The sequence below is a fragment of the Salvelinus fontinalis genome, chromosome 9 (assembly GCF_029448725.1).
Source record: "Salvelinus fontinalis isolate EN_2023a chromosome 9, ASM2944872v1, whole genome shotgun sequence".
In the NCBI taxonomy this organism is placed as follows: Eukaryota; Metazoa; Chordata; class Actinopteri; order Salmoniformes; family Salmonidae; genus Salvelinus; species Salvelinus fontinalis.
This window is the reverse complement of record NC_074673.1, coordinates 61,692,100-61,712,770: the sequence shown is the minus strand read 5'-3', so window position 1 is coordinate 61,712,770 and position 20,671 is coordinate 61,692,100. Positions and strand designations below refer to the sequence as shown.

The 20,671-nt window shown below is 43.5% G+C and overlaps 1 protein-coding gene across 1 annotated transcript; it reads right to left on the bottom strand.

Annotated features, from left to right (window-relative positions):
* Positions 1-556: 556 nt before the first annotated feature.
* Positions 557-10,026, bottom strand: LOC129861851 (F-box only protein 40-like). The gene is made up of 6 exons (XM_055932990.1): positions 9,985-10,026; positions 8,618-9,829; positions 2,137-2,423; positions 1,751-1,882; positions 1,321-1,669; positions 557-1,166 (listed from the first exon to the last, which is right to left on the bottom strand). The coding sequence occupies exons 1-6, from the start codon at positions 10,024-10,026 to the stop codon at positions 951-953; spliced, it is 2,238 nt and encodes a 745-aa protein (XP_055788965.1). The 3' UTR covers positions 557-950.
* Positions 10,027-20,671: the final 10,645 nt, after the last annotated feature.

The following is a 20,671-nucleotide window of genomic DNA, read 5'->3' as shown; positions in this document are numbered from 1 at the left end:
TTATTGTGTGATGTGGCAGGCTGGGTTTTTCCGGGTATTGTTTTGAACCCGTGGTATTGTATTGTTGTACATTATTTGTGTGACTAGTGCGCTATTCGCTTTTGCCTTTGGCTGGAGTGTTGTGACGCTGTTGCGTCCGACTGATTTGCTTCTGCCAATTAAAGTGTGCCTGTTCACTTATCTCTGCTCTCCTGCACCTGACTCCAGTTGACCAGTTGCACATCCAGTCTGACAGTTTGGAACATCTGTGCTTCACCACGGGTAAATGAATAAAGGTTGGGTTTTGATTTGAAGATGTCAATTTGCCCACTAACATGGGGTGAACAGCTGCGGTGATTGCTCTCTATACAATAGCATAGACTATGAGACAGATCTGCCCAGCTGCTCTGACTTTGTTTACATAAGACAACACGTTGCAATTTTTTTTAAACTTGAGAAATACTGCACCAAACATCTTAGTTAGATGTAGAATTGTGCAACTAAATCATCCTTAGCAAAAACGTACAAATGTATTACAGATCTCTTGAGTTATCTTAGATTTATTCTGGGGATTTTGAGGAAGTGAAATAGGCTTCCGCAGTGTCTAATGGGGGACAAACATAATTAACCAAGCACAGAATCAGTCAGGAAACGCACTTCCAAGACAGAAATCTCATGTTTCTAATGAGCAACAGAAAAACACACATGCCAATCGGCATGTTCAGTGGCTCTGTAAGTGGATCGCTAACATGGTCCCAGATATGTCTATGCTCTTGCCAACTCTATTCCTGTTATTGTCAAGCCATACATGTTTGGCATGACAATGAGTGACAAGGAGTTGGCATGATGGCACAAACAGACAGGCACTCAGGGTAGAGGATTGTAGGTGCAGCACAAATGAACCACTATTCAAACCTTATGAACTACTATTGAAAGCTAATGAACCACTATTAAATCTTATGAAACACTATTCAAGTCTTCTTCTGGAACAGGGTGACCAGACTATTGCTGTTGCTTTGTGTGTCTGTGTTCAATTTGTTGTTGACAATGTGAGGCAGGAGCACACGCTCAGTCCTGGGCTCCATCTCGTAGTAAGGGCACACCTTCAGGTGGTCTGACATGGAGGGTACATTGTTGTCAAAACACCATGCTTCCACTGGAGAGAACAGTGTACTGAACTGCCACACCTGGGCAGAGGGAGGGGAGGAGTGGAGCGAGAGTACAGTGGAGGGGAGGAGAGCAGAGAGGAGGAAGGAGAAGAGAGGAGAGGAGATCAACAAAGGAAAAGCACTGTAAAAAAAAAAACGAATTTAGAAACTTCTCCTATCTCGGCTAACTCACCACTTTCTTGGCCTTCCACTTGGCCATGCCAGTCTTATAGGTCTTCTTCTCCCAGAGGAGGGAGACCATCCCCCTGTCATGCAGCAGAGAGGAACACACCTCCCTCATGAGGTGGGACACCAGGGCCAGTTGGAACAGGGACAAGCTGTCCAGGAAGCTGGCCATGTGGTGAAGCACCTCGTAGGGCAGAGTGCTCAGAGAGTCCTGGTCTCGTCCTCCTCCACCCCTCGACCTTCTCCTCCTGAGGTTTGAGACGGGTTCTGGAGCAGGCTGGGATTTGGAGTATTGGGGCTCCTCATTTAGAGAGGCAGGGACAGTGGGTCTCAGGCTGAAGCTACTAAGCTCTTTGCTGGAGGTACAGGTTAGATAAAGTTATTGTCAGGGTAATGGTAAGGGCTGTCTGTATGTTTCTATGAGGGAGCTTTCTTACTTGTAGGTGACAGTGGCAGTGTGTGTGGAGGGCTGGAACCTCCTCTGGCTGTAAGTGCAGCCCAGGTAGGCTAGGGGACACCTCTGCTCAAACCAGCCACTAGCACACATCTGTATGTCGGTGTGCACGTTCCTGAATAATAACGATGAGGAACATTCATTTTATTTGTCTAGAAAACATACTAAAGTATATCAAGCCATATCAAGGCTACTACACGACAGAGGGTCAGGTACCTGCAATGTTTGGGCTACCTGAAGTGTTTGGGATACCTGAAGTGTTTTGAGCACTCTAAGTTTTTGCGGCACTCTCTCTGTTGGAAGTGTTTGAGATACCTGAAGTGTTTGAGGTACCTGAAGTGTTTGGGCTACCTGAAGTGTTTGGAGTACCTGAAGTGTTTGGGGAACTCTCTGCGTTGGAAGGTGTGTCCACAGAGAAAGGTGAAGGCGGAGCTAGACTTGTTGTGTCGGGCCGTCACACCCTTCGCCTGCAGCTGGAGGTGGAGCTGGAGGGGGCGGTCCTTCGTCAGACTGGCCAATGAAGTGTCACGACTGAACGGAGCTGACAGGAAGGCGTAGGTCTGCGTTCCCGTGTCGCTCAGGAGGGCGTCGCTGGACTGTGACTCAGCGATCAGGTGACCCCTCTGCTCCTTCTCCAGAGAACACAGCAGACTGGCCTGGAGGATACATGAAGGAAGGGTTTGTGAGTGATATGCACATCCTAACTTTTTACACTGTTGCTGGACAAGATTAAACGCCCACACCATTAGAAATCCACTTTTTCGAGCTGAAAGACAATGGCCAGAGTTTACCCATGATGTAAGTCAATAAATCATTGTTTTAGTCAAAGTATGATACATTTGTGCTTGACGTGACAGAACCGAACTGCCTGCTTTGTGCATATTTGTGCCAATGACGTGTCTTTTCCAATGAAATGACATGTACATTTTTTTGTTGCCTACGTTTAGTTTCAATGCTTGTTTTAATTTGAATGGTTCTACCCACTAGCATTGAATTGTTTATTAATCAGAAACACCTACAAAGTTTGTGAGTCACATCTGAGCTGAGCAATATAATAGATCATCTTTGGCTACTGCAAAGATGGGGGATAAAGATAGTTTACCATTTTGGAGAAATTGTCAGTTATGTAATTTTGACTGCTCATTAATTTATTTTATTTTATTACTATGCTATTTTTTAAGTCATGCCCTCCTCCGTCCTTGACTTTTCGTACATAAGTACGTATATTGAATGCTGTTGATATGATCTTAATATCACAAACAGAACTGGAGTTATAACCAGCTTTAGTAGGGAATGTTGTATTTGAATGGTTTTCCCCGTTGACCCTCTTCCCGACAGTAGGGCATGCTGCACTCATTCTCCCGAAATTGGAATGTTCAGTGCCCAGTTGATAATCACCCCGATAATTGCTTCAAAACTTAACCTAAACTAGCGAAACTAATTTCACACATATAACAACAGATTTGATACTTCACTTAATGTATGATGGGGAGAAAGGGGGCAAATGGGTGAGTTGATGAGCAAGGGGAAGCGAATGATGGATATTTATGTCATCACTAAAACGGGAATGTACCCTATATCAGTCCACCAAACCCAAGCAGTTTTATCAGTGTACTCTGGCCTACTTGGAGTACACAGTGAGAGATTTAATTCATTTACAATGGCAAGAAGACCAAGACGAATGGATGCACGTGCTGCGTCATCGCTGCTACAATCAAAGGTAAGTCAATATTGCATAATCCCTATTGCCATACATATAGATAAACGTATACAATGCTTGAAGTGACAGAACACATGATGTTTTTCCAACGGGAAAAATAATCCTAATGTCTTCTACTCTATTGTGTTCCATAGGTTGGCGTGGATGTTTTGGAGAGACTTCATCATGAGTCTGGCATAAGGGCTACGTTTGAGACCTAATGAGGGCCAAGGCAGCAGCACAGATTCCATGGGAGCCTTTGCGTGAGATAGAATTGCTCACAGCTCCCGGGGGAGGAGACAGTGCCAGGTGGCCAGATGCACAAAGACAGAACCCAAGACACTTGTGTCACCTGCAAGTGACGTGTTTGTGGGGAGTGTGTCAAGCTAGGGAAAGTGGAAGATTTGTGTCGACAGTTAGGACAAGGAATAAGCTCTAAATGAAATCCATCTGATGTCATTGCGTAAAAATGCACGCCATGTAAGCAGGGGCTGACAATAATTGATTATTTATGACTGCTGTCATATCGACACTTACAGTATATTAATTGTAATGCCATTATTGCTTTTGTGCTGATTTTCACTATTTATCGAGCACACTTTGCGCTTATAATGATGTTTAAGCTGTTTTCATTATTTGATGGTGCATTTTGCTGACCGTGTGTCTTTGTGTTTAGGGTAAAAAAGGTATCTTTATAAAAAAGGAGCTCCAGCACTTATGTTTTCTGTTTAATAGCTGATACAAAAATACTCTACAAATAAAATTGATTGAACAATTGAATTTTTGTGAGTTTTGTGGTATTTTTTTTTTACATAAAGTACCAGTCAAAAGTTTGGACACACCTACTCATTCAAGGGTTTTTCTTTATTTTTATATTTTCTAAATTGTTGAATAATAGTGAAGACATCAAAACTATGAAATAACACATGTGGAATCTAGCAGTAACCCAATGTTTTTTTAAACAATTCTAAATAGATTTTCGATTCTTCAAAGTAGCCACCCTTTGCCTTGATGACAGCTTTGCACACTCTTGGCATTCTCTCAACCAGTTTCACCTGGAAGGAGTTCCAACATATGCTGAGCACTTGTTGGCTGCTTTTCCTTCCCTCTGCGGTCCAACTCATCCCAACCATCTCAATTGGGTTGAGGTTTGGTGATTATGGAAGCCAGGTCATCTGATGCAGCACTCCATCACTCTCCTTCTTGGTCAAATAGCCCTTACACAGCCTGGAGGTGTGTTGGGTCATTGTCCCGTTGAAAAACAAATGATAGTCCCACAAGGCCCTCCCATGCCCTCCCTTCTGACCACGACTGACCACGACTGACCACGAATCCATCTGACCACGACTCCATTTTGCTCCTCCCGTCCTGTAGGCAGAAACTCAAACAGGATGTACCAGTGATGAGAACTATTCAACACTGGTCTGACCAATCGGAATCCACTCTTCAAGATTGTTTTGATCACGCGGACTGGGAAATGTTCCGGGCAGCCTCAGAGAATAATATTGTTTTATACGCTGATTCTGTGAGTGAGTTTATAAGGAAGTGCATTGGAGAAGTTGTACCCACTGTGACTATTAAAACCTACCCTAACCAGAAACCGTGGATAGACGGCGGCATTCGCTCAAAACTGAAAGCGCGAACAACCGCATTTAACCACGGAAAGATGACTGGGAATGTGGCCGAATACAAACAGTGTAGTTATTCCCTCCGCAAGGCAATCAAACAAGTGAAATGTCGGTATAGGGACAAAGTGTAGTCGCGATTCAACGGCTCAGACACGAGATGTATGTGGCAGGGTCTACAGGCAATCACGGACTACAAAAAGAAAACCAGCCACGTCACTGACACCGACGTCTTTCTTCCAGACAAACTAAGAACATTCTTTGCCCGCTTTAAGGATAATATAGTAACACCGATGTGGCCCGCTACCTAGGACTGCAGGCCCTCCTTCTCCGTGGCCGACTTGAGTAAGACATTTAAACGTGTTAACCCTCGCAAGGCTGCCGGCCCAGACGGCATCCCTAGCCTCGTCCTCCGAGCATGCACAGACTAGCTGGCTGGTGTGTTTATGGACATATTCAACCTCTCCCTATCCCCGTCTGCTGTCGCCACATGCTTCAAGATGGCCACCATTGTTCCTGTACCCAAGAAGGCAAAGGTAACTGAACTAAATGACTATCGCCCCATAGCACTCACTTCTGTCATCATGAAGTGCTTTGAGAGACTAGACAAGGATCATATCACCTCCACCTTACCTGCCACCCTAGACCCACTTCAATTTGCATACCTCCCCAATAAGTCCACAGATGGCGCAATCGCCATCACACTGCACACTGCCCTATCCCTTCTGGACAAGAGGAACACCTATGTAAGAATGCTGTTCATTGACTACAGCTCAGCATTTAACACCATAGTACCCTCCAAACTCGTCATTAATCTCGAGACCCTGGGTCTCAACCCCACCCTGTGCAACTGGGTCCTGGACTTCCTGACGGGCCGCCCCCAGGTGGTGAGGGTAGGTAACAACATCTCCACCCCGCTGATCCTCAACACTGGGGCCCCACAAGGGTGCGTTCTCAGCCCTCTCCAGTACTCCCTGTTCACCCACGACTGCGTGGCCATGCACGCCTCCAACTCAATCATGAAGTTTGCGCAGTAGGCTGAAGAAATTCGGCTTGTCACCAAAAACACTCAAACTTTTACAGATGCGCTCCAGCAGGTATATCTCACTGATCATCCCAAAAGCCAACACCTCATTTGGCCACCTGTCCTTCCAGTTCTCTGCTGCCTGTGACTGGAACGAATTGCAAAAATCGCTGAAGTTGGAGACTTTTATTTCCCTCACCAACTTTAAACATCTGCTATCTGAGCAGCTAACCGATCGCTGCAGCTGTACATAGTCCATCTGTAAACAACCCACCCAATTTACCTACCTCATCCCCTTACTGTTTTTATTTATTTATTTTTCTGCTCTTTTGCACACCAGTATCTCTACTTGCTCATGATCATCTGATGATTTATCACTCCAGTGTTAATCTGCTAAATTGTAATTATTCGCTCCTATGGCCTATTTATTGCCTACCTCATGCCTTTTGCACACAATGTATATAGACTCATTTTGGGGGTTTTCCTACTGTGTTATTGACTTGTTTATTGTTTACTCCATGTGTAACTCTGTGTTGTTGTCTGTTCACACTGCTATGCTTTATCTTGGCCAGGTCGCAGTTGTAAATGAGAACTTGTTCTCAACTAGCCTACCTGGTTTATATAAATAAAAATAACGATGCACAATTGAGAGCATCCTGTCGGGCTGTATCACCGCCTGGTACGGCAACTGCTCCGCCCACAACCGTAAGGCTCTCCAGAGGGTAGTGAGGTCTGCACAACGTATCACCGGGGGCAAACTACCTGCCCTCCAGGACACGTACACCAGCCGATGTCACAGGAATGCCAAAAAGATCATCAAGGACAACAACCACCCGAGCCACTGCATGTTCACCCCACTATCATCCAGAAGGCGAGGTCAGTACAGGTGCATCAAAGCAGGGACCAAAAGACTGAAAAACAGCTTCTATCTCAAGGCCATCAGACTGTTAAACAGCCATCACTAACATTGAGTGGCTACTGCCAGCATACTGACTCAATTCTAGCCACTTTAATAATGGAAAAATTTATGTAATAAATGTATCACTATCCACTTTAAACAATGCCACTTTATATATTGTTTACATACCCTACATTACTCATCTCATATGTATATACTGTACTCTATACCATCTACTGCATCTTGCCATCTTGATGTAATAAATGTATCACTAGCCACTTTAACAAACCTCCAAACGAGCTTCAATGCCATACAACACTCCTTCCGTGGCCTCCAACTGCTCTTAAACGCTAGTAAAGCCAACTGTATGCTTTTCAACCGTTCGCTGCCTGCACCCGCACGCCCGACTAGCATCACCACCCTGGACGGTTCCGACCTAGAATATGTGGACATCTATAAGTACCTAGGTGTCTGGCTAGACTGCAAACTCTCCTTCCAGACTCATATCAAACATCTCCAATCCAAAATCAAATCTAGAGTCGGCTTTCTATTCCTCAACAAAGCCTCCTTCACTCACGCCGCCAAATTTACCCTAGTAAAACTGACTATCCTACCGATCCTCGACTTCGGCGATGTCATCTACAAAATAGCTTCCAATACTCTACTCAGCAAACTGGATGCAGTTTATCACAGTGCCATCCGTTTTGTTACTAAAGCACCTTATACGACCCACCACTGCGACCTGTATGCCCTAGTCGGCTGGCCCTCGCTACGTGTTCATCGTCAGACCCACTGGCTCCAGATCATCTACAAGGCTATGCTAGGTAAAGTGCCGCCTTATCTCAGTTCACTGGTCACGATGGCTACACCCACCCGTAGCACACGCTCCAGCAGGTGTATCTCACTGATCATCCCTAAAGCCAAAACCTCATTTGGACGCCTTTCCTTCCAGTTCTCTGCTGCCTGCGACAGGAACGAATTGCAAAAATCTCTGAAGTTGGAGACTTTTATCTCCCTCAACAACTTTAAACATCTGCTATCTGAGCAGCTAACCGATCGCTGCAGCTGTACATAGTCCATCGGTATATAGCCCACCCAATTTACCTACCTCACCCCCATAGTGCTTTTATTTATTTACTTTTCTGCTCTTTTGCACACCAGTATCTCTACTTGCACATGATCATCTGATGATTTATCACTCCAGTGTTAATCTGCTAAATTGTAATTATTCGATTTATTGCCTACCTCATACCTTTTGCACACATTGTATATAGATTCTTTTTTTTTCTACCATGTTATTGACTTGTTTATTGTTTACTCCATGTGTAACTCTGTGTTGTTGTCGGTTCACACTGCTATGCTTTATCTTGGCCAGGTCGCAGTTGCAAATGAGAACTTGTTCTCAACTAGCCTACCTGGTTAAATAAAGGTGAAAAAAAAAAAAAAAAAAAAAAATAGGTGCTGCAACTTCCTCCGAGGTGGGTCCAAATGTTCAGTTAGGCATGAATTGATGCTAATAGGAGACTAATGAACTATAACGGGAGACTATCGGTCCGCAACTACTTTGACTGGAGATATCCAAAGGGTTCACCTTGAACTCTCACCTGCACCTCCTCCCAGATTGGCATGTCCTGTGGCTCCACCCCCAGGTCGCTGGTGTCCACGGCCACGTCCACCCTCTTCCGGTGTCCGGGGTTCCTGATGCGTGTGTGTTTGGCCGTGAAGCTGGTGGGAATCTTAAAGGTCCTCACTGTGTTGATTTTCATGGGCTCCAGCTGGCTGTAGTAATACATCTGCCTCTTCTTAGTGCCGGCCAGACAGGCCACGCACTGGGGGTTGGGGCGTGTGTCTGTGTGTGTGTGTGTGTCATTAAGTGCCTGTGTCCCTGTGGTGGTCAGGGTCTGTGATTGATGTGACTCCATCTCTTGACCTCTAACTCCTGATGCTTGCCCCTGACCTCTGCCCCTTGCCACTGCCTCTTGGTTAGCCTCAGCTATCATGCAGCCTCCCCTCTCCATGTTAAACATGCGCTCCCAGACGTAGGCCACCGGGCCCTCTGATCCTACCACCCTTCCCCTGGCCAGCTCCTCCCTCTCCTCCTGGGTCAGCTCTCTCTCCTCCTCCCTCTCTCTGTCCCTCTCCCTAACCGCCTCCTGAATATTCTCAGGGAGGGGTCCATACCATCCTCGATTAGCAGGAGACACACAGCCAACCCTGTTAGGGAAAGACACTCCTCCATCCACTCCCTGTGCCTCCAGGGCCTCCCTCTCCCTCTTCTTCTCTTCCTTCTCCCTCCTCCTCCCCTCCCTTCTCATCTGCTCCTCCTTCTCCTCCTCTTCCACCCTCTCAATCAGCTCAGGGAAGAGATCCTTCATCTTCAGGGAGTGGAACAAATGGTGCTGATCTCTCAGAGCCATGGCCAGGTCCAGCGCCTCGCCGTGTCCTCCTCCCTCCTCCTCTTCCTTCACTAGGTTATGCTGCAAGGCCGGATGTGTGTGTGACTGGGCGTCCTCGGCTGGCCAGCGGTTCCACTCCATGGAGCAGCACACCACGCTGGCTGGACAGACCTGCAGGTGGGCCGCCAGCCAGGAACGGGGCATGCTGATTGGACAGCCGAAGCCCGCGTTTAGGCATGGCACCCTCTCATTGGGGCAGAGTAGCGCATGCTCCTCCTCTTTGCACAGGTGAAAGATGGCGCCACACAGCAGGCGGCAGGGGATGAGCACACATGACACCGAGATCTCCACAGGGACCTTGCAGTACTGGCTGAAACAGCTGTCACAGTGGCGGTGACCTCTGGGGCGGGAAGGACGAACCTTAGGGGAGGGCAAGACACAGGGAGAGAGGGAGGTAGAGGGAATGAGAGTGAGGGAGAGAGCGAGAAAAACAGAAAGAGGGAAAGAGGGAGGGACAAAGCAAGAGAGAGATAGTCATAGGCAAAGACCATAGGCAAAGACTCAAAACTACTCACAATCAAAAACATAAACTCTGTTTTAATAATTTCCCATTTCATGATTGTCGTTATTTGGTTTCAGTAGCTATTGAAATTTGATTCATTTTGAGTTCAAATTAATTCTGAACTTACCATATTCACAGAACTTCAGTGTGTCAAATAATTGGTGGATATCCTGAAAAACAAATAATTGATATGATTAGTCAATAAAGTTGTTTTGTGTCAACCTCCCTAAAGGTAGAGGTAATAACAACAAACAATAACAGCACAGATTTAACACAGACAATCATCTGATCGGACTATCATGGGAATCACATTAACGTTGTTTGCATGTAAACTGTCATTCATCTGCCATAAAGGCATGTAATCATACTGTCCTAATATACTCAATGTTGGGCCCTCCTTCCTTTATGTACACAACCATAAAACAAGAATAGACATTGTCAGCTAGAGGCCTGGGGGGTGGTCCAGCGGTTAGTCCCACCACCCCCACGGGTGGTGGTGTATGGTGTTGGCATGGGTACGAATCCGTCCCACTACCTATTTGACACAACGTCTGTGTTCTTTTGATCGACCCTTGTCCAGAAGTGTGCACTCGTTCACTCCCCCTTATGTGTTTATAAGCATTGGATTGGTGCAAGCATACCTGGTGGGAGTTTCCACCATATTCCTCATACAAGTGCGCAATTCTGGGTAAGGTAGAGAATCGGAATGTAGTCCATTTTTTCGCCTGTCTTTCCTGTCCCCTCTTGTCACTTTCTATCAAGTAAAAACATGTTGAAAATACAACGAACAAAGCTATAAACGCAACATGCAACAATTTCAAAGAAATTGAAGAAGCCTCACAATGGGCTTCAGGATCTCGTCAAGGTATTTCTTTGTAAACAAATTGACATCGATGAAATGCAATTGTCTGCGGTTGTGAGACATTCCTGCAGTCAGCATGCCAATTGCACACTCCCTCAAAAGTTGAGACATCTGTGGCATTATCATTGTGTTGTGTGATAAAACTGCACATTTTAGTGGCCTTTTATTGTCTCCAGAACAAGGGGCACCTGTGTAATGATCATGCTGTTTAATCAGCTTCTTGATATGCCACACCGGTCAGGTGGATGGATTAACGCTCACTAATAGGAATGTAAACAAATTTGTGGACAGCATTTTGGAGAAATAAGCTTTTTGTGTGTATGGAACATTTCCGGGATCTGTTATTTCAACTCATGAAACATGGGACCAACACTTTACATGTTGCATTTCTAATTCTGTCCAGTGTAGTTTACGAACAATATAATGATTTTCCTACATTTGCATAAATGAATACATTTACAACATGACCTAATTTCCCCCCTGATGGTATTTTCTGAATACAGTCACGGATAAACGGCGTTGTCGTTCCAGTCAACGCATTTACCTGTTTATTTACTTGGATCCCCATTAGCTTTTACAGAAGCAGCAGCTACTCTTCCTGGGATCCAAATAAAACACTAAGAAAGTAACGAAACACTGATACAGTGATAGACAAGGGCAGTCACACAAACCCAAAAATAATACGAACAATACAACTAAAAAACAGATGTGTGTTAGAGTATGTCTGTGTGCGTCACCTCACAGTCCTCGCCGTTCCTTTAGATAATGTTTAATACACTGCTCAAAAAAATAAAGGGAACACTTAAACAACACAATGTAACTCCAAGTCAATCACACTTCTTTGAAATCAAACTGTCCACTTAGGAAGCAACACTGATTGACAATAAATTTCACATGCTGTTGTGCAAATGGAATAGACAAAAGGTGGAAATTATAGGCAATTAGCAAGACACCCCCAATAAAGGAGTGATTCTGCAGGTGGTGACCACAGACCACTTCTCAGTTCCTATGCTTCCTGGCTGATGTTTTGGTCACTTTTAAATGCTGGCGGTGCTCTCACTCTAGTGGTAGCATGAGACGGAGTCTACAACCCACACAAGTGGCTCAGGTAGTGCAGCTCATCCAGGATGGCACATCAATGCGAGCTGTGGCAAGAAGGTTTGCTGTGTCTGTCAGCGTAGTAACCAGAGCATGGAGGCGCTACCAGGAGACAGGCCAGTACATCAGGAGACGTGGAGGAGGCCGTAGGAGGGCAACAACCCAGCAGCAGGACCGCTACCTCCGCCTTTGAGCAGGAAGAGCACTGCCAGAGCCCTGCAAAATGACCTCCAGCAGGCCACAAATGTGCATGTGTCAGCATATGGTCTCACAAGGGCTCTGAGGATCTCATCTCGGTACCTAATGGCAGTCAGGCTACCTCTAGCGAGCACATGGAGGGCTGTGCGGCCCCACAAAGAAATGCCTGAGCCACTTGTGTGGGTTGTAGACTCCGTCTCATGCTACCACTAGAGTGAAAGCAACGCCAGCATTCAAAAGTGACCAAAACATCAGCCAGGAAGCATAGGAACTGAGAAGTGGCCTGTGGTCACCACCTGCAGAACCACTCCTTCGTTGGGGGTGTCTTGCTAATTGCCTATAATTTCCACCTTTTGTCTATTCCATTTGCACAACAGCATGTGAAATTTATTGTCAATCAGTGTTGCTTCCTAAGTGGACAGTTTGATTTCACAGAAGTGTGATTGACTTGGAGTTACATTGTGTTGTTTAAGTGTTCCCTTTATTTTTTTGTGCAGTGTACATTTTTTAAAGGTCATTTTGTCGTTGTTTGGATCCTGACTGGACGAGCCGTGTTCCAAGCACACTATGCATCACTATGCCAACCAACAGTTCCATCATCACTGCACATTCATAAGAATATCATCATGTTCATGACGCTGTCCAAATCATCTCTTGTATTTATCTCAACTTGAGCATTATTTCCCCTTGCTTCTATCCTAACATTGTGTTTGGTACCAGTTGATTGATTTGATATAATGTTGCACTTCCCTAGTGATAGCGCCAGTCGAGTACTTTGCTCCGTTAATCTTTTCCTCACACCTGACTAGTATCCCAGTCCCTGCCGCTGAAAAACATGCCCACAGCATGATGCTGCCACCATCATTCTTCTCTGTAGGGATGGTGGCAGGTTTCCTCCAGACATGGCACTTGGCATTCAGGCCAAAGAGTTCAATATTGGTTTCATCAGACCAGAAAATCTTGTTTCTCATGGTGTGAGTCTTTAGGTGCCTTTTGGCAAACTCCATGCGGGCTGTCATGTGCCTTTTACTGAGGAGTGACTTCTGTCTGGCCATAAAGGCCTGATTGGTGGAGTGCTGCAGAGATGGGAGAACCTTCCAGAAGGACAATCATCTCCACAGAGGGGCTCTGGAGCTCTATCTGAGTGACCATCGTGTTCTTGGTCAGCTCCCTGATCAGGCCCTTCTTCTCCGATTGCTCAGTTTGGCTGGACGGCAAGCTCAAGGAAGAGTCTTGGTAGTTCCAATGTGTTGTTTCGGACCATCAATGCTGCCGAAATGTTTTGGTACACTTCCCTAGATTTGTGCCTCAACACAATCGTGTCTTGGATCTCAACGGAAAATTCCTTTGACCTCATGGCTTGTTTTTTGCTCTGACATGCATTGTCAACTGTGGGACCTTATATAGACAGGTGTGTGCCTTTCCAAATCCTGTCCAATCAATTGAATTTACCACAGGTGGACTCCAATCAAGTTGTAGAATATTTTTTATTCTTCTCCCTTTTCTCTCCAATTTCGATCTTGTCTCATCGCTGCAACTCCCCAACGGGCAGGGGAGAGGCAAAGGTCGAGTCATGCATCCTCCGAAACATGACCCGCCAAACTGCGCTTCTGATCACCCGCCCAGCTGCACCAATGTGTCAGAGGAAACACCATTCAAATGATAGACACAATGTAAGTAACCTAATTTATGTCCCTCTTACTGCCCTGAATGCCTCTGTTGAACCTACAGCTATTGTATGCAGTAATATATGCCTATGAACCAGAATTATACTGTTAAAACTGAGGTGGTCTGCCCTAGCAGGAAGTTCACTGTGTGCAGCTCACCCTGCACAAATAAAAATAACCCGAGCATGTTTACTTCTGACAATCTTCCTAGTAAAGCAAGAAAAACAATCAAGCATCCCAGAAAAGTGTTAGAAATAGCCCACATTAACATCTGTAGCTTAAGAAACAAGGTTCATGAAATCAATAATTTGCTAGTAACAGATCTGCCTCACCTAAAGCCCATTCTGGTGGGAAGCTGCTATAGATCACCAGGTGCTAACAGTCAGTATCTGGATAACATGTGTGAAATGCCTTATAATCTATGTGATATAAATAGAGACGTATAATTTCTGGGTGATTTAAATATTGACTGGCTTTCATCAGGCTGCCCACTCAAAAAAGAAAAAGCTTCAAACTGTAATTAGTGCCTCCAACCTGGTTCAGGTTATCAATCAAACTACCTTGGTATTTACAAACAGCACAGAAATGAAATCATCAACATGTATTGATCATATCTTTACTAATACTGCAGAAATTAGTTTGAAAGCAGTATCCAAATCCATTGGATGTAGTGATCACAATATAGTAGCCATATCTAGGAAAGCCAGTATAGTACGTAAGAGGTCATACAAAAAGTTTTGTAGTGATTCCTATGTTTTTGGTCCGTGGTGTGTAATGACGAGCAACCAGATACTGCACTTGACACATTTATGAAATTGCCTATCCCAGTTACTACTTTGCATTCACCCATTAATAAAATGACGGAAAAACTGTTTAATCCCCGTGGATTGATGAGGAATTGAAACATTGTATGGTTGAGAGGGATGAGGCAAAAGAGATGGCAAATAGGTCTGGCTGTAGAACTGATTGGAAAATGTACTACAAATTGAGAAATCGTGACAAAACTGAATGAAAAGAAGAAACTACACTTTGAAACAAAGATAAATTACATAGAGGATGATAGTAAAACTCTTTGGAGCACCTTAAATGAAAAAGGCAAACTCAGCTCCATCATAAATCAGCTGGCTCATTCATCACAAAACCCACTGATATTGCCAACTATTTTAATGATTTTTTCATTAGCCAGATTAGCAAACTTAGGCATGACATGCCAGAAGCAAACACTGACACTACCCATCCAAGTATATCGGACCAAATTATAATTTGAATTCCGTAAAGTAAGTGTGGAAGAGGAAAATAAGTATTGTTGTCTATCAACAATGACAAGCCACCAGGGTCTAACAACTTGGATGGAAAATTACTGAGGATAATAGCAGACGATATTGCCACTGCTATTTGCCATATCTTAAATTTAAGGCTACTTTCTAGTGTGCCCTCAGGCCTGGATGGAAGCAAAAGTTATTCCCCTACCTAAAAATAGTAAAGCCCCCTTTACTGGCTCAAATAGCCGACCAATCAGCCTGTTACCAACCCTTAGTAAACTTCTGCTAACTTCACCTAGACTATAACTTCAATTAGACTACGACTTCAACTAGACTATAACTTCAACTAGACTACAACTTCAACTAGACTACGACTTCCACTAGACTATAACTTCAATTAGACTACGACTTCAACTAGACTATAACTTCAACTAGACTATAACTTCAACTAGACGATAACTTCAACTAGACTACAACTTCAACTAGACTATAACTTCAACTAGACTATAACTTCAACTAGACTACGACTTCCACTAGACTATAACTTCAACTAGACTATAACTTCAACTAGACTATAACTTCAACTAGACTATAACTTCAACTAGACTATAACTTCAACTAGACTACGACTTCAACTAGACTATAACTTCAACTAGACGATAACTTTAACTAGACTATATAACTTCAACTAGACTATAACTTCAACTAGACTATAACTTCAACTAGACTATAACTTCAACTAGACTATAACTTCAACTAGACTACAACTTCTACTAGACTACGACTTCAACTAGACTATAACTTCAACTAGACTATAACTTCAACTAGACTATAACTTCAACTAGACTACGACTTCCAACTAGACTATTACTTCAACTAGACTACAACTTCAACTAGACTACAACTTCAACTAGACTATAACTTCCAACTAGACTATTACTTCAACTAGACTACAACTTCCAACTAGACTATTACTTCAACTAGACTACAACTTCCAACTAGACTATAACTTCAACTAGACTATAACTTCAACTAGACTACGACTTCAACTAGACTATAACTTCCAACTAGACTATAACTTCTACTAGACTATAACTTCTACTAGACTATAACTTCAACTAGACTACAACTTCAACTAGACTACAACTTCTACTAGACTACAACTTCCAACTAGACTATTACTTCAACTAGACTACAACTTCAACTAGACTACAACTTCAACTAGACTATAACTTCCAACTAGACTATAACTTCAACTAGACTACAACTTCTACTAGACTATAACTTCTACTAGACTATAACTTCAACTAGACTACAACTTCAACTAGACTACAACTTCTACTAGACTACAACTTCCAACTAGACTATTACTTCAACTAGACTACAACTTCAACTAGACTACAACTTCAACTAGACTATAACTTCCAACTAGACTATTACTTCAACTAGACTACAACTTCCAACTAGACTATTACTTCAACTAGACTACGACTTCTACTAGACTATAACTTCAACTAGACTACGACTTCTACTAGACTATAACTTCAACTAGACTACGACTTCAACTAGACTATAACTTCCAACTAGACTATTACTTCAACTAGACTATAACTTACTTCCAACTAGACTATTACTTCAACTAGACTACGACTTCCACTAGACTACAACTTCAACTAGACTATAACTTCAACTAGACTACAACTTCAACTAGACTACAACTTCAACTAGACTACAACTTCAACTAGACTATAACTTCCAACTAGACTATTACTTCAACTAGACTATTACTTCAACTAGACTACAACTTCCAACTAGACTATTACTTCAACTAGACTACGACTTCCACTAGACTATAACTTCAACTAGACGATAACTTCAACTAGACTACAACTTCAACTCAATCAAATAGGTTTTTTGACTGTTGTAGCTTCTCTATGGCCAGAAATGTCCAATAAAAGTGTGAATTTGCCACACAATTGTCTATCTAGTCTGTCTGTGTGGCTTGGAGTCAAGCCAGAATTGACCTCTAATCCAGAATTTACAGTATATCACTTGTGGTCCAAGAGAGCTGCGGCGTGTGGAGGTCTTTGTCCCAACCCAACACTAATACACCTGATTTAAATGATCAACTAATTCATCAAGACCTTGATTAGCTGAATATCATGTGTTAGTGCTGGGCTAGGGCAGAACCCTGTTCATACTGCAACCAGGGTTAGGGAATTGTCTTAAATCAGTGTGGCGAACTGAGCGACGAGTGTTGCTTCGTAGTGTCACCACCTCAATTCCATTCAATTCAGTCAATTCAGGAAATAAACCAAAATTACAACTCCAATAAAAAAAATCTCAGTGCTCAGTGTGTTAAAAATGGAATTTCAGTTTACTTTCTGAATTGTCTGAATAGAAATGCAATTGATCTCTACCTTGACTGCAACCCTCCAGAACCAGAAGCTCAGAACAGTCGAGTTACTAATCTTACACAGTGTTGTCTTACCAGGGTATCAACGCTGAAGAGTCTTTCTTCTTGTCTCTCTCTCCTCTGAGGCTGAGGTCCAGCTTTTAGCTTTTATAATAACTATTCCAGTCAGTCACCTCATCAGTCAGTCAGTCAGTCAGTCAGTCAGTCAGTCATCCCTGCATGCGTTACAGTCCTGAAAATTCATTACGACATTGACCAGGGCAGTTTAAATATAGCCAGGTTGCATTCTGGTCCGCAGGGTGAAGGGGGTCTCTGGAGCAGTGGAGTCAGGTTACACCGTGAGACAGACAGAAGGAAACCACTGCACATATTTCATTAGTGTTTCAAGGCGTTATAGATTCAACATGGGTGTCATGTTAATCAGTTCAGTGTGTCTGTAATGGTAAGTGTCAGTGTGTCTGACTGTCTCCCCATGGTGGAAACTGTCATGTGTTAGGCAGGCAGGCTTTCGTGGGTTGGACAGAGTTGCTTGCCATATTGCTTACACCCATCCAGTTGTTTTCAGCTCTACAAGGGGCCATCAAGGCTTGTCTGAGGGGTAGGGCTATACTATACTAAGACTGGGAGGCAGGAGTTGATACCCAACTGTGGCAATCAAAGCTTTACTTTCATGCAAGTTGTTTTGTAAACAACCACTGGAGGACACTGTGTTGTACATGGAGTCTTCCTCACATGGACTTAGTTGAACATCACGTCTTTGTATCCCATTGGGCAGTGCCATTGAGGCCATCTCCATTTTGAAGAAGTCAATTTTCTTATTATACTACTTGAGTTGGTAAACACACTTAAAGGGTGCATACTGCCACCTGGAGTGTGTTGTTTGAACAGGTATGAAGCCAAGGTTGCCGATTTACTTTCACCTGCAGTTATGGACTATTTGCTCACAAGTATAATTCCTTGGCAGATTCCTCCTGATGACCTGGGTGTAATTGTGTGATCCTTCGTAAAACCATAGGAAGTCCCACCTAGTTGACTACTTTAAAATGGTGGAAGTCATCAATGGCAATGTCCATGCAAAATCCGGTTATTTCCAGGCAGTGTTTGTATTTGTATGTATTAGGGATCCCCATTAGCTGCTGGGGTTCAAACACATTAAGTCACTTAATATATTACATATGAAACAACATATAAAACAGTACATCATATAACATTATTACACCACTACAAAACAAAATGTATAATTCCACCATACACCAATATTACACTGTACGTGTGTATATATTAGTGTTTGTGTGCCTGTCTCTTCACAGTCCTCGTTGTTTCATAGGTGTATTTCTATCCGTTTTCTTAATTGGTTTCCACTGCACGCATCAGTTCCATGGAGTCATGGCTCTATGTAGTACTGTCCGCCTCCCATAGTCTGTTTTGGACATGGGGATTGTGAAGAGACCTCTGGTGGCATGTCTTGTGGAGTATGCATGGGTGTACAAGCTGTGTGCCAGTACATTAAGCAGACAGCTCAGTGCATTCAGCATGTCAACACTTCTTACAAAAAACAAGTACAGTAATCCCTCGTTTATCGCGGGGGTTACGTTCCGAAAATGACCCGCGATAAGTGAAATCCGCGAAATAGAAAACTTTTTTTTTTTTTACAATTAGCAACTATTACATGTATACAAATACAGTGACTCACGTGTAGGCCGTTTCACTGCTCTTCAGACTGGGCCGCTGCATCCTGACTGCGCTCTGCAGTGTTCTCTTCTTCTGAAGCCCGCGCGCGGTGCAGGTGTGTTTGTTCGGGAGAAGAACATAGTGATAGGCAGCTGTTGTCGCTCTTTTTTCTTCTTTGCAAAAAGATCCTTGTACACCGACATGCCACCATCGATTACGTTGGAGAACTGTAATGAACGGCTCATCAAAGGGTCCCATTCCTCAGCTACTCGCTTAAGTTCAGTGGCCATTATGGGTTTAGGAGATGTTCGAAATTACAAGATAATTTGGCCAACTTAATGTAAATTTGCCAAGCTGTTTTATGTACGTACACATAACTGCACGAGACGACAAAATGATAGCACAATTCGTAGCATGTTTTGATACAAGAAGCGGGAGTGAGTTTTTAGCGAATCAGAATGCAGAGCACAATGCACCAAAAAAAAAAAAAAAATGCATTATGAAAATCCGCGAAATAGCGAATCCGCGATAAGTGAACCGCGAAGTGGCGAGGGATCACTGTAGTGATGAAGTCAATCTCTCCTCCACTTTGAGCCAGGAGAGATTGACATGCCTATCACTAATGTTAGCTCTCTGTGTACATTTAAGGGCCAGCCGTGCTGCCCTGTTCTGAGCCAATTGTAATTTTCCTAAGTCCCTCTTTGTGGCACCTGACCACACGACTGAACAGTAGTCCGGGTGCGACAAAACGAGGGCCTGTAGGACCTGGTTTAGGTTTAGGGTTTAGCGAATGATTTGTCCCAAATACAATGGTTTTAGTTTTTGAAATATTTAGGATTAACTTATTCCTTGCCACCCATTCTGAAACTAACAGCAGCTCTTTGTTAAGTGTTAAGTCGCTCTAGTAGCGGAAGTGTAGAGTGTTAAGTCATCCGCATACATAGACACACTGGCTTTACTCAAAGTGGCATGCCGTTAGTAAAGATTTAAAAAAGTAAGGGGCCTAAACAGCCGCCCTGGGGAATTCGTGACTCTACCTGGATTATGTTGGAGAGGCTTCCATTAATGAACACCCTCTGTGTTCTGTTAGACATGAAACTCTTCATCCACAGTATAGCAGGGGGTGTAAAGCCATAACACATTTTTCCAGCAGCAGACTATGATCTATAATGTCAAAAGCCGCACTGAAGTGTAACAAAAAAGCCCCCACAATATTTTTATAAATTTCTGTCAGCCAATCATCAGTCATTTGTGTAAGTGCTGTGCTTGTTGAATGTCCTTCTCTATAAGCATGCTGAAAGTTTGTCAATTTGTTTACTGTAAAAATAGCATTGTATCTGGTCAAACACAATTTTTCCAAAAGTTTGCTATTGGTTGGTAACAGGCTGATTGGTTGGCTATTTGAGCCAGTAAAGGGGGCTTTACTATTCTTAGGTAGCGGAATTATTTTTGCTTCCCACTTTCTAGTAGCCTTAAATTAGCGATATGGCAAATAGGAGTGGCAATATCGTCCTCTATTATCCTCA

Coding starts and splice junctions, on each gene's coding strand:
- LOC129861851 (XM_055932990.1), bottom strand. CDS start 10,026: ATGAAATGGGAAATTATTAAAACAGAGTTTATGTTTTTGATT. Junction 1,670..1,750: donor ACTGCCACTGTCACCTACAA/GTAAGAAAGCTC, acceptor CTGTACCTCCAG/CAAAGAGCTTAGTAGCTTCA. Junction 1,167..1,320: donor AGTGGAAGGCCAAGAAAGTG/GTGAGTTAGCCG, acceptor CCCTCTGCCCAG/GTGTGGCAGTTCAGTACACT.